A 13,066-nucleotide genomic window follows, 5' to 3' on the forward strand; every position below is an offset into this window, starting at 1 on the left:
TGGGGGCTGTGTGGGGAAGGCAAGCGCAACACCCCTGAAAGCCCCTGTCGAGAGCAGGGAGCAGAGACCAGCCTCTCCCCATCAGCTGGCGCGGGGATTCGGGGGGTGACGGTTGCACCGGTAGGAGGGTGAGCGGGAAGAGGCAGCAAAGGCTGCTGGTGGGTGAGTAAAGAGCACTTACCCTTTCCAAGACGATCTCCTCATATTTGAACATCCCATCACTGCCGTTCACCTGGGGAGAGGAAGACAGTGTGTTATGGCTCTGTGCTGGTGCCAGGGGGATTTGCTTTACCCCTCTGATAGCTGAATATCGAGAATCCAACCTAAAAGCTGCACCATCACCACTGAAAAAACCTTAAATGCAATCACTCAAGCCTGCCCTGGAATTAAACCATGCGCTGCTTTTCTTTCTGGGCAGGAGCCAAAGCCCACTGACTTTAATGCACTTCAGCGCAAAGCCTTTATTCTCTCAGCTCATTTCTCCAGCCATGAAAAGGAACACAACCGAAGGCACAAAAAGAAATAACGCCTTTGTTACGCAGCGTGTAATTAACCTCGGGAATTCACTGCTGCAGGAAGGAAAGAAAGGGGGTCGGTCCATTTAAAGGAAAAAAGAATAATATCTGTACGTAATAACATAATAAGCACCTTTAGCAGCTTATATCTTTTAAATCTTTCAGTAGCATGATTGTGTTAACAGGGAATTCAGAATAATTTATTCTACCAAATTAGTTAGGTGCAAAGGAAATGAGGTGTGAGTGTGGGGCACAGTAAGAGGGGAAAACATAGTGATGCCCTTATATAAAAAAATGGTGTAGCCTGTCTCAATGCTGTACACCACACTGATCCCCACACTTAAAAATCTTCCATATCCAGAGTATCAAAGCAGGGCTCTGGGAAACACAATGGATTGAAACAAAAGGGATGCAACTGTAAGCTCTAAAATAAGAAATGGTAAATGCACAAGTCAAAAACTTCCATTTTCTCCATAAGCAACAATGCACAGGAAAATAAGGTGGAAGTTTCACTCTAGGTCACCAGGATGAGGCCATAAACAGCTGCTGAGGTCTAAAATTTAGAAAGATTTGCAAAGCAATTGGCTATTGGAACATCCAGAGATGTCACACTCAACAGCAATAGTTTTGGAGGAGACTGGACTCAACCTCATACAATTTGAGTCACTCTGGCAAACAAGGGATGGGACCCGGGCAGGTCTGCGTGGCATGGAGAGGTGATGGGATCCAGGGCTCGGTAGGCAAACACCTCTCCCATCATGCAGCCCTCCCTCTGCCTGTGGCCCCTGGACAACATGCAGGGTTCCTCATGTGGATTTTACATCCAAATTAATTGATGGCTTGTAGACTGTATGGAGCCACTTTCTGTATGCATTCCATATCCCAAACCAGAGCTGCCATGCCTTTGTTTGGACACAGGTTCCCTTATCTGGCACCAGCACACCAGTTATCCCCTGCTTGCCCAGCTCCCTGCTATCCACCTCCACAGAGGCACAGCCCAACTGTCTTCCAAAACCCCACGGTGCTGGGTCGTTAGATGGAGGGGACAGCAAACATCATTTATGCTAAAGCCATCGCCTGACATCGTGGAAGAAAAATCAGCAATGCAGCTGTGAGGCCCTATTTATAGGTAGGAAGAGGAAACAGGAGTTTTTCTAGGTGGGAATAATCAGGTTCTCAGGTGGAAGAGCAGTTCTGCATGCCAGGATCTGGGACACCTATGATGCATGCACCCTCATCCCCTGCCTGGTTCAGCCGTGGTGAGGCCAAAGCAATCCCACACACAGTTGTGGGTACCGCATTTCAAGAAGGATGAGGTTGGGGAGAGTCCGGAGGGGTGAGATGGGACAGGGGCTCCAGGGAACACAGGCTGAGAGGGTTGTCCCTCCTAGGATGTGCTCTGTGTCTGGTACCTCTCAGCCGTGGGAAGATTACAGGGCACAATTCAAGGTCAGGACATCCAGATGCTCCAATATTAGAATGCTCCCTTAGGAAAGGCTTTGGTCAGCTCTTGAACAAACCCCCTAACAGAACCCCTCTGCAGAAAAGCACCGGGGCTGGTGGGATTAACCCACAGCAGGATCCCCGACAGCCTCAGAGGGACATGGACATGTGGCCAGTACCACCTCCTGCCACGGCACTGCCCTGGGCTGTGCTCCCGCTGGCAGGGGGGCATTGCTTCCCTCACCACAGGCTCCCCCTCTGCCATGGGTTGCCTTTCCCTCCTTGCATCCTACCTTACTGACTAATCCTGAGTGGAGCCGGCTCGCCGGCCCGCACCGCCCTCACAGCCTCCCTCGCCGCAGCCTCCGGGCTCATCTTGTCTCCGCAGTTGGTAGCCCGGTGCGTGGGGAGCGGCACCACCTCTCCCGGGCTTTCCAGCAACTCGGATTCCTGGCACCCTTTGCTACTACACACATTGTCCTCTCTGCTTTGGCATTCAACACAGTTGCCACACAGCCAGCCATATGCACACCCACGGCCGCAGAGGAACAGCACATACATACCTACAGGATGGGGACATGCAGAAAACTTTGACAATCTGTGAGCCGCAGAGAGAGCCAGCAGCGAGAGCCCCGCCAAGCAAGCAGCTGCTGCTGGCACGCACCCGGGGCACAGAGACACCCCAGCATGCAACCCCGCCAGACACCCTGCTGCCAGGCAGGTACGTTTGGGGGATCCCCACTCCCCAAATCTCAGGGCTGCCAGTGCTGAGCAGTGTTTTGCATCCCTCCCTGAAAGTGAGCTGTGTCGGCGCTCGCCCGGCGCAGCGTGTGCTGGTAGCAGCCTGCTCCAGCTGGGCACGCCAGGGTCAGCCAGGCCTGACCATGAAGTTTTAGCTCTGATTATGTTTTCAAAATCCGTGCAACAGAACGCCAGTTAATTGCATAAGGAAGCCAAACGGAGAACTTAATATATACCATGTAACCAAGGGAACGAGCCAACAAAGCAAACGTTCCAGCATCGGAAAATTGAATACCAGTCACTCACTGACGGCAAAACCTCCCCGCGGCACCCACCGGAGCCACCGCGACCTGGCTCTGCCACGGCTGTCTCCCTTCTCCTGCTCCAGTGCCCTGCACTCCTCCCCAGCTCCCACCCAGGGCTGTCTCCGTAAAGGGCTACGTGGGGAGATGCCCGGCCCCATCACACCCAGGCACAGAGAGCGCACCCCACCCTGCTCCCGTCTCCCCATGTAAAGCCTGCAGAACCAAGGGGGTGCTGGGGGCTAATCAGCTGTTCCAAGCATATCCTGATCCTAAGCGCCCTCTGATTTCTCATGGAAAAGAGTGAGGGTATTATTTTCCAAGCCCTTCCCACACAGCAAGCCCACCTGAGGGCTCAGGAAGAGGGTCCCTTTGCTGGCCTTTGCTTCCCTTTCATGTTTTGAGCAGGAGAGAAAGAGTTAGCTATGATGACATTTAAATCATCAACAGAAGGCTGCAGAGTTAACACTCATTTGATAAACAGAAGAGCACACACCTTCCAGAGCTACTGCAAGCTGTCTGCAGGCTCTGCCGGCCAACACCGCACCAGCGCACGTGGAATGTGCTTTGCAATTTGCTAGAGAGTCAGAATTTGGTTTTCGTTGTTGTTTTTTTTTTTTTTTTTTAAATAAAAAGAGGCCAAATTTAGAAGACTAAGATGGGGTTCCTCAAACCCAACCTAAATAGCCCACCAGGCTGCAAGAAGAGGATATCCTACAGGAAGGATAAAGACACCCACAGCCACTTTTGGAGCAGGATCTAGCCCTTATTCTTGTGGTTAGGACATGATGGGGACAGGCAGTGGGACCTGGTGGTGGAGCAGCCATGTGCCAACACAACGAAGAGAGTCTGAAGGCTGGAGGGTCAACCCCCGGCAGTGCCAGCCGGACACAGGGGCTGAGGGTACCTGGTGATGCCCCACGCCCCCCAGCAAGGAGAGCATCCCCATGCCAGGGCAGGGGGTGCAATGGGCGCCTCCCCACTGGCATGGGTACTGGCAGCACTGGTGAGGGAGAGCTCTCCTTGCCTCTACATAGCAGGGGACCCAGAGAAAATAGGTCAAGAACTCCCTCCCTTCACATCCCTACATCTATGCATCCTGCTGCAGCACCAAGATCCACCAACTCGCTTCCAGCTGACCCCTGGCCTCAAGCCTTTTGTGTGCATTGCCCACAGAGTTGGCCATGTGCACAAAGTAAATAAATGCCTTATTTCTGGTCGGCCTTTGCCAGAGGGCCATGGGGACAAGCCTGCTGAGCTCAGGCAGAGGGAAGGGGTGTGAAGCCTGACAGCCCCAGCACACAGCTGGGAGGGCTCCCCAGCCACGCTGTCCGCAGGAACTGGCAGTGGGATGTGACACCACCAGCACTTGGGACCAAAGTGTGAGGGGCAGTTTAGTTTTGATTTTTTCTGTTTTTTTCAGGCTTGTAAGCAAGTTTTTCCCTGCTGAAAGGCACAGGACCATGGTGGCCATCTCTGCTGCCCCCACCCAGTGGCAACTCTGACTGGGGACCCTGGCAGCAGAGTCAGCACTGCACAAGGAGGTTGCATCTGCACTCACCAGTGGCAAAGCCTGGGGCTCCCGTGGCACTTGCTAGCTGGGATCAGGCCTGGGAAGCGCTTGGCTTCCTCAGACCTGACTTTTAGAGACTGAGGAGGTGGTGGCACCCCACTTCTGGGCAGTGAGGCACCAAAGCGGGGCTCCAAGGACCCAGACTGTGAAACCTTCAACTCCTCAAGGGCTTTGGAGCAACCTTCCCTGCTCACTTCAGGACTGCCTGGCAGCAGTTGCTGTGCACCCTGGGCAGCAAGAAAGAAGTTGTTTCAGCTTCAGAGAGGCAGCTCTGAAAAGCAGAGACCCCATCTGCCACAGGAACTGTGCTTCTGATGGTCCATCTCCCCGCTATGGACCTGCTGGGCAAAATACACCAAGGGGTGAAACCGAGCAATGACCTGGAGCTGGCACAGGTGATCCCCCCCAGCACCCATCCTGATCCTTCAAGGGATGCTGTTAAAACTGCGGCAACGGTATAAGAATTTTTACAGCCTGGGGGTGCTGGGCTCTGCACAAGCCACAGGCAGCAGAGCTGAACCCCAGTGATAAGTGGGGCCCAGCGCTGCAGCTCGTACCTTACGGTGCTGCTGGTGCCACATGCTTTTGTGGATGGAGGTGGGTGGACAGAGAGAGAGACTGAAATGTAGAGCAGACTTCTTGATAAACAGCCGGGGCCAAATTCAGCCCAACAGCTAGTCCAATGCAATCAATGGAGCTAGAACAGGAAGGAACTAGACTACATCCATCTGTTTATCATTAAGGAAAGCATTGAATAGTTAAGTAATTAAAGACTAGAAGATGTGACTTTAACCCTTCCAAATACACACTGTACCAACAGGCTTCAGCTTTTGGGTTTGTAAAAAATATGCTTCCCGATTTGCCATTTTGGTGTACTCTTCTGCAGCAAGCCCCTGGTGTGGCTCCTGCTGACCTGGGACAGTGCCAAACAGGAGGTCTGGTGGTGTGTTTTCTCTGGAGCCTGAGGAGCCCAGCACCCTGGCGAAGGAAAGGATGGAGCAGGGCTCATTTCTGTGTTGATATGACATAAGTAGAAGGCAAAAGAGTTTCCAGGCTGGAGGTTGAGAGGGATTAAAGTGAGCTGTCTCCCCTGGTCTGGGCACAGGCTCCTCCAGGCACCTTGCAGGCAGCACATGCCTGGGTGCGAGGATAGTGGTCCTCACTCCACCCAGCAGATGACACAGTCTGCCCCTTCTTTTTGACCACCGCAGGGGAGCTCCACCCCTGGCACGTGCTGCTGGGATTGGATGGATGGGGTAGGTGACTGCCATCCCCAGAGTGATGCTGGTACCGGCCAGGGGTGCAGAGCACCCCCGAAAACCCATCCAAACCCAGTCCATGGGCTGCAGGAAGGGAGGTCCCATCCAGCACATCAAGAAGGAGCTGTGACCAAGGTGCAGGAAGAAAGGATGGACAGGGATATGGAGTTAATGAGGCGAAGGGAGAGGGGGTGAGAGGGATATGGAGTTCATGAGACAGAGCAGGGGGAAGCAGCCAGGAGGGCAGGAAAGTGGAATGCACTGCGGTGGGAGAAGGTGGCCGCTGGCCCCATGCAGCCTGGCTTCTGCAGGGCTTCTGCTGTGTCTGAGGTGACACAGCCTGTCTTTGGGCCTCTGGCTCACCTCTTGCTGCCCTTGGGCACACAGGCAGGGAGGAGGGACAGGCACAGCTGGAGCCTGGCAAAGGATGTAGCACTGGTGGCTGCAATGGCAAGCAGGCATGTTCCTCCAAGGGAGGGAGGGTACAGAACAGACGCGAAAGCAGACATCCCCAGGAATACCTTCCTGCCCACAGCACACCCCTTCACTTGCCCCAGTCCAACTTTGTGTATGTCCTTCCCCTCCAGGAGACATCACCCTTTTCCCAGTTCCCTGTAGAATGGCACCAGTCAGGTAAGCGCAGAAGGCAGGCTGCAACATGGCCCTGCAGCCAGGGTACCCAGCATGCTGAGAGAAACCTCCAACCCCACAAACATACTGCCATGGCAATGCTTTCAGAGGAAGAAACCTTTGGAGACAGCAACTCTCTTCCACCACATTCATACATGGCTGCTGGACCCAGGACCATCACACTGAGAGGCACCATCATCTTCCTCCCCAGTGCCAGGTGGCTTTGGTTCAGTACCCAAGGCATAATCAACCCATACAGCCAGGGTTGCAGAGGTCTCAGTGGGCTTCCCTTCCTTTTCATAGCCCTGGCCAACCAGGCCAGCACAGCTCTGATGCTCCCTGACCCCAACAGGCTGTGGGCTGAGATCTGCAGCTCTTTACAAGGAAGGTTCAACCACCAAAGTCACCTGCAGCCCTCCATCATGACTCCAAAGACAAACCAACCCCAGTTCTGAAACCTGGTGCTGCTTCATTAATGTGGAAGGCAGCTGAAATCTGCTGCATCAGAAGAAAACTAGGTGCAAAGCACCCAGCCCTGGCAAGCTGTCAGCTGAGCTCCCTTTGGTGAAAAAAAAGGGAGCATCCCATGAGCATGGAGCCAGTGCTGCAGAAATCCATGCTGGCCACCCTGCTCCCTCCATTCCCTCAGCAGGAATGATTCGCAGATGTTTTGGGAAGGGATGCAGCAGCGTGCAAACCCTCTCTGCAACAAACTGGAGAGGATTATCTTTATACTACGCCAAGAGTGCCAAATGCACTGTGGCTGCAAACACAGCCACCAAGCACTGCTCAGCTGCTGGCAGCCGTCACTGGGAGAGGAGCAGCATCTGATAGGTCCTGCTGCCCTGAGGACCTGCAGCTGCAATGGCCATGAGTGCCTGGAGAGCCCTGCCTCCCTCCTGGGGATGCAGGGCTGCCAAAGTGGGCTGAGGTAGTGCAGGAAGGTAAGGGATGCCCCAACAGAGCCTCACAGCCACCCTTCATGTGAAGCTGATGATATGGCTGGGGGGCTAATGCTGAACACAGACAACCCAGCTCCCACTGCTCCTCTGATGCCTGATTACCCCACAGCATGTCCCTCTGAGTGCCTCCTGCAAGGCACCGTCCATGCGCTGGAGTCCCCACCATTGCTTGCTGCTAGCCTTGGCTCTGCTCAGTGTCACCCAGCCCCAGTGAGGTTTAGGGGTGGGATGTGCTGTGGGGAGGTGGCATGGGTACCAGGCTACTCTGCCACCTCACAGGGCCTCCTTGGGCTGGAGGAGCCTCTCCTGCACTGCCAAGCAGGGGAAACACACCGCTTGTTCAAAGGAAGCGAAACAAAACCAGGAGACTTACAGAGAGCCCTTGTTCCAGCGAGTCTGTGTTCACGATAATGGGAGCAGGGTTGGCCTGTGAGGAGACAAAAGTGGGATGTCACCGAGCTGAGCGAAGAACCCAGCCCTTCATGGTGCACTGCCTCTCCCCTGGCCATACTACCACAGACCCTCCAAGCCAGGCAGAAGAGAGCAATTCAGGAAGGGCTCTGCTCTTGTCCCTCCTCCAGATGCCCAACAGCCCTGGGACAGGAGCAGGGCCACAGCATGGCTCTGAGCATCGGTCCCCTCCTCAGGCCTGGTGTGTCCCACCCAGGCTGCTGGGCAGGAGACAGGGAAGCCTGGAAACTCTCCCAGCCTCGGGCCAGAATCTCACCAGCACCAAAATTTACTTGCAATCCACATTACTGAGGGATTAGGAAATAGGAGTGTGGAAGCAAGTCCTTCTGAGGGAGGGATTTATTGCCAGCAGAGCAGCCCTGAAGCCTTCACACACCTTCCAGCAGCAGATGCTGCCGCCCCTCCTAAGCATGGAGCCACCAAGCCCTGGGAGAGGTGGCAGCGTTCAGTCCCTCATCCTCATCACCCCTGAGGTAAACCCTCTGCTCGGCAGCCTCGGTATCCCCCCCCCCAACCACACACACACACACACACCCCGCTCTTGCAGGGGTCCCCATAAGCCTCCTCCTGGGTCCCGCTCCTCCCGGGCTGCCCTCCGCCCGTTAGCGAGCTGCACATCATAGGAGGGCCACGGGTGCAGAGGGCAGGGGGAGGCCGGGGAGGGCAGGGAGCCCCCCGGGAAGGGATGCGGGGGAAGCCGCAGCGCCGGGGGCTGCAGGGGCGGGGGCGGACGGAGCCCGCGGGGTCCCGCCGCCGGAGCTGTCCAGCACCGCAACCTCCTGAAGGCGCGGCCCGCGGCGCGGCCCCTTCCCGCGCAGCACTCTCCGGAAGGGACAAGGCCGAGGTCCCTCGCCAGCAAGCGATAGCGAGCGGTGCAAAATCCGGCAGGTCGGGGTGAGTCGGAATTCACATCATCATTGCAAGGCTCGTGTGGAGAACAGCCAGAGCAAGATGGGGAAACGCTCAGAGAGACGAGCTACAAGGGGAGGTGAACCCTCTGCCTTGGGGCATCAGAAACATCTGAGTCAGGGTCAGCAGCAAGCAGGTCAAGGTGTGGGCCAGTGTGGCAGTGAACAGGGACCACTGGCTGGCCAGTAACGTGGGTGGTTGGATTGCACAGCCCAACGGCCTCTGTGAGCCTGTGATATTTTCACAGAAACCATGCCACCTCCTCATTGCCCTCTTCTGCGTTTATACACCCCTGACAGAGACCAACCTCCTCACATAACCCAGTACAGCAGTCCCCACTGTCTCCTGTTTTAGTTGGTTGTATTTCTGAACTTTTCACTCTCCTCATTTTGTAGGTGGGAGAGTTAGGGGTCAACTGGATTGTGGTTTAAATCTTGCCCTGAAAGGTTCTGCTCTTACATGGATGGAGCAGAAGCTATCGATTTCATTTATTCAGATGCCTTCTGATCTTTCCTGCAGCTGTAACTATTGGTTACAAACCCATAGTTTTTATGGCAATTAATTCCCTAGCTCAGGCAAATATGACCGCTTCCAAGCGCTTCTGCCAAACCCCTCCCACACACATAAGAGAATCACAATTTTCAGGTCCAATGTCTTGGGATCTCCATGGCCCAGAAGCAATGTTAAGCTGGGAATATCCCCTCTCTGGCAGTACACAGTCCTTGTATTTAATCCAGATAATTTGTGAGATAGCATATATTAAACCTGGCACTGGCTTTTATTAGTCCCCAGTGCAATTCTAGGAAGGGATTCCACATTTCAAGGCAAAAAAGAAGCAATTCTACTGCCAGCAATTAACAAACAATGGCTATTTGAACCTTGATGTGCCAGAGGCCAGCTCTTATTAGATGGGTTTCCAGGAAGGATGCAGAAGAGGCAGCCTAAGTGAATGTAGCCCATCACGTGCTCCATGATTTACAACATGAATTCAACTCCACAAATGATGCTTTGGATCCCTCCCAGGGAGAAGTGCTCTGTATGATAATGTTATAGAGGCTTTTGCAGGTCCAGCCCGAGTCCTCCACTGAGCCCCACTGCAGTCTCTTTGCTGAATTACTAATAGCCCACAAATCACACATCACATTGCCTCGCTCACACAGTGGTGAGCCCTAAGGACATATTTTTTCTAGCCTGCTCACTACGCACTAAGCATCCTTTGCAGCCATTCCACACTAGTGATTTCTATATCTCAAAATACTGCTAGGAGCACAATTTCCCACTCAGGCTCCAGATGAGACCCAGGAGATGCCGAATGTGAGTGGCTGCTTAAAACAAAGTCACACATGGTCAAGAGAATTCAGACCAGGAAATCCCCTCTTGCCTCCTGTGGCCAGCTATTCCAGCTACTACAAGAAAGGTGTCTGAACATTAGCTCTGACTTCCACTTGCAAATATTCCAACATTTGCACCTTGCCTGTTCTACTGCAGAGTAGACAAGACCCAAGACTCAGAAATAAGCAGAGGGCCTGAAAATGAAAAGCCTCCGCCTCCCTCCTCAGGCAGGCACATGTACCGACCCTCTGCTAGCCAAGGGAGGGGAGAGAACGTCATCATTTTTTGCTGGGCAGCAGGAACATGCTGGTGAATTAACCATGCCCTCAATTCTATAGGGAACGGTAAGTAATTTATGCCCTAAGGAGCAGGGGGTTGATGCATGCGGGGAGGAGAGGGAACAGCACTGTGCATTCAGGTCACATTCAATAGGGGCTGTCAGATCTTTTCCATCTAAACCACTTCATCACACTATTATTATTTACCAAGCCCTGTTTGTGCTTGGGTGGTGGGTTACAAATGGAAAGAGAAGAGGTCCAAGTCCTATGGTGCTCACCCCATGACAGCTGGACCACCAAAGCCCAGCAAAGCTGGAGGTGCCTTCATCCCCCTCCATCAGGCAGAGGTGTAAGGGGCTGCACAGATCCTCGGGCTCAGTGGCTGGAGGCTGCAGGGAAGGTGGGAGTCAAGGAAGACCTTGGGGAGTGAGGGGGGTCACCGCACAGATGCAGAGATTGATCGAGGCAGAAAGCCAGCGAGGCAGAGGACAGCTGTTGGGAAAAATCTGAGCAGCAACAGGAGTCAAAAGGAGTAGCGGTGAAGGGGATGAGGTTTGAAGGTCAGGATTCAAGAGCTCTCTGGTCTCACGGGGGCTGAGAAAAGCAGAACCTTGCATTCACCTGTGTCAAGGCACCAGCACTCAAGCACTACACCATCCTGGTGGCAGGCACAGCCCACGTGCTAACAGGGAGCAGTAACCTGCTCCATGCAGCCCCCAGCAAGGGGCTGGCTCCCTGCAGAGGCCCTGGGAGAGCCTACAGCCCATCTGGGGGCAGCTGCCTCCTTGGCTAAAGCCATGAGGAGGCTGTAGGTCTGCACACAGAGCAGGAGGGACGTCTCCTCTCTGACAGCCCACAGCTTCCCTGGGCTGGAGTGATTCCACTGCAGCATGTGTGGGGAGCAGCAAGGCAGCTGGCAGTGTTCAGACACACCTCAGGTGCAGGATGCAGCCTTTCAGAAACACCTTCAGATATCACCTCTGCGCAGTCATCTGAGGGACTGCTGCTGTTTGGACTGTATTTCTGACGGGTGACTGCCCTCAGCAACCCAGGGGCACTAACACAGTCACCTGGGGGCAGCCAAGTCCCAAATGTTTATAGGTATCACCCTTCACCTCCACTTCCATTGCTGTCGGCTGCTGGGGCAAAGGTAGAAATTGCAAAACATGATCATTTTCCAAAACTTTCAACCAAAAGAAAAGCTGCAATTAAATGCAAATGGAGGAGGTTCATCAGCTCGCTTCTGAGGGCTGAGCCTTGCCCTGTGGCATCTCTCCAAGGACTGCTCTCAGGTCTGGCACACGGAAGCTGAACAGGGAGACTCTGAACTGAAAGTTCAAGATATTCTCTCCAGAGCTGAAATCCCAAAGCTTTGCAACAGCATCACATCACTCACAGAGCCAGCACAGGGGCCAGCCCACAGAGGTCAGGAATTACGTACCTTCTCCAGACAAAGCAAATGCACTGTAGCTGTCCTAGGCCAGTGGCAACTGTATTGTGCTCACATACAAGCCCATTTCCGTTTTAACTAGCCACAGGACTCAAACAGGAGACTCTAGTGCTGACAAATACCAGGCTTAACACATAAGCTGGCATGCTCCATGTGTCACGTACCAAGAGATGCGCAGGACAGGATGACTATTTGTGATGTTGGGTTGGTGCATGAGAAGCAAAGTACTAACTTAACTCTTTTATCTCTTTCTGCGACTTCCCTAAATTGGATCAGAGTGCCAAGTCAATCTGCCTTTTAATATCCTTTGCTTCATGCCATCTGAGGTATAACAGTAACACTCAAAAGGAAATGGCTCTAGAGATAAGTGAAATTCAGTCTTTACATTCTTTTAGAAGCTCTCAGGGGCATACGCCAAGTGGGGAGATGCCCAACAGAAGCACCTAAACAGGGTGGACACACGGGGCTGCTTGCAGCCTGCCTCCATCTGCTTTCATTCTTTTTTTTTTTTTAAAGGGTGTTAAACCATGGAGAAAGCTGTGCATTTACAGCTATGAAAGCAGCTGCTCTGTGGCAGGACACCACAGTGCCAAGAATAGCTGTGAACATGCAGGTACCAGCTTGGGGACACCACGGCAGCGGGATGCCCAGGCACCGACAAGGTCCTACTGCTTGGGGGAGCGGGTTTGCACTGAGCTAATGAATCAATTTCACAGGAGTGAGCCCAGGTCGTGCCGGTGCAGCACACACGGCAAGCCTGTGCTATACACCGCTCACCCTGATAAGCACAGACATGCTCATCTGCTTCTCACCAGACTTCCCTGCCCTTCGCACAGACACTGGTTTTCCCAATGCCAGGGCTGTCTCCTGTACCAACCCAGAGACCGACACATAGCTGCCAAAAACATCACCTCCCAAAGTACCTGAGATGACACGGTTCCTCCACAGCAACCCGTGGGCACTTCTGAGGTTGAGGCAGGACACAAACCAGCTCCTGAGGCTCCCCGTGCCCAAGGCAAGGGAGGTGACAAGCCTCGGCTCTGCCCCGATGGAGGGCAGGCACATGGAGCAGAAAGGTGCTGGCACCCTCCCTGCAGGCTGCTTGGAGTGCTCCCTGCCCTGACACCTGCGTGCCTGCAGACCCCCTCGGCTTTCACCCAGCCATGCCCAGGCAAGCCACCTCACAGACCTCTCATTAAAT

The 13,066-nt window shown here is 53.9% G+C and overlaps 1 protein-coding gene across 11 annotated transcripts in view; it reads right to left on the reverse strand.

The window, feature by feature from the left end:
• The window catches only part of DLG3 (discs large MAGUK scaffold protein 3), a 79,216-nt gene that overhangs the window by 31,027 nt on the left and 35,123 nt on the right, over positions 1-13,066 (reverse strand). For 8 of the 11 annotated variants that reach the window (XM_055817726.1, XM_055817727.1, XM_055817723.1 and 5 more), the window contains 2 exons: positions 7,799-7,852; positions 182-232 (listed from right to left, as the gene is read on the reverse strand). In XM_055817726.1, the coding sequence (XP_055673701.1) occupies positions 182-232; positions 7,799-7,852 (105 nt within the window). The remainder of the gene's footprint in view (positions 1-181; positions 233-7,798; positions 7,853-13,066) is intronic. The other 3 variants (XM_055817724.1, XM_055817732.1, XM_055817729.1) reach the window with 1 other exon arrangement.

This window comes from Falco peregrinus, chromosome 13 (genome assembly GCF_023634155.1).
Source record: "Falco peregrinus isolate bFalPer1 chromosome 13, bFalPer1.pri, whole genome shotgun sequence".
NCBI lineage: Eukaryota > Metazoa > Chordata > Aves > Falconiformes > Falconidae > Falco > Falco peregrinus.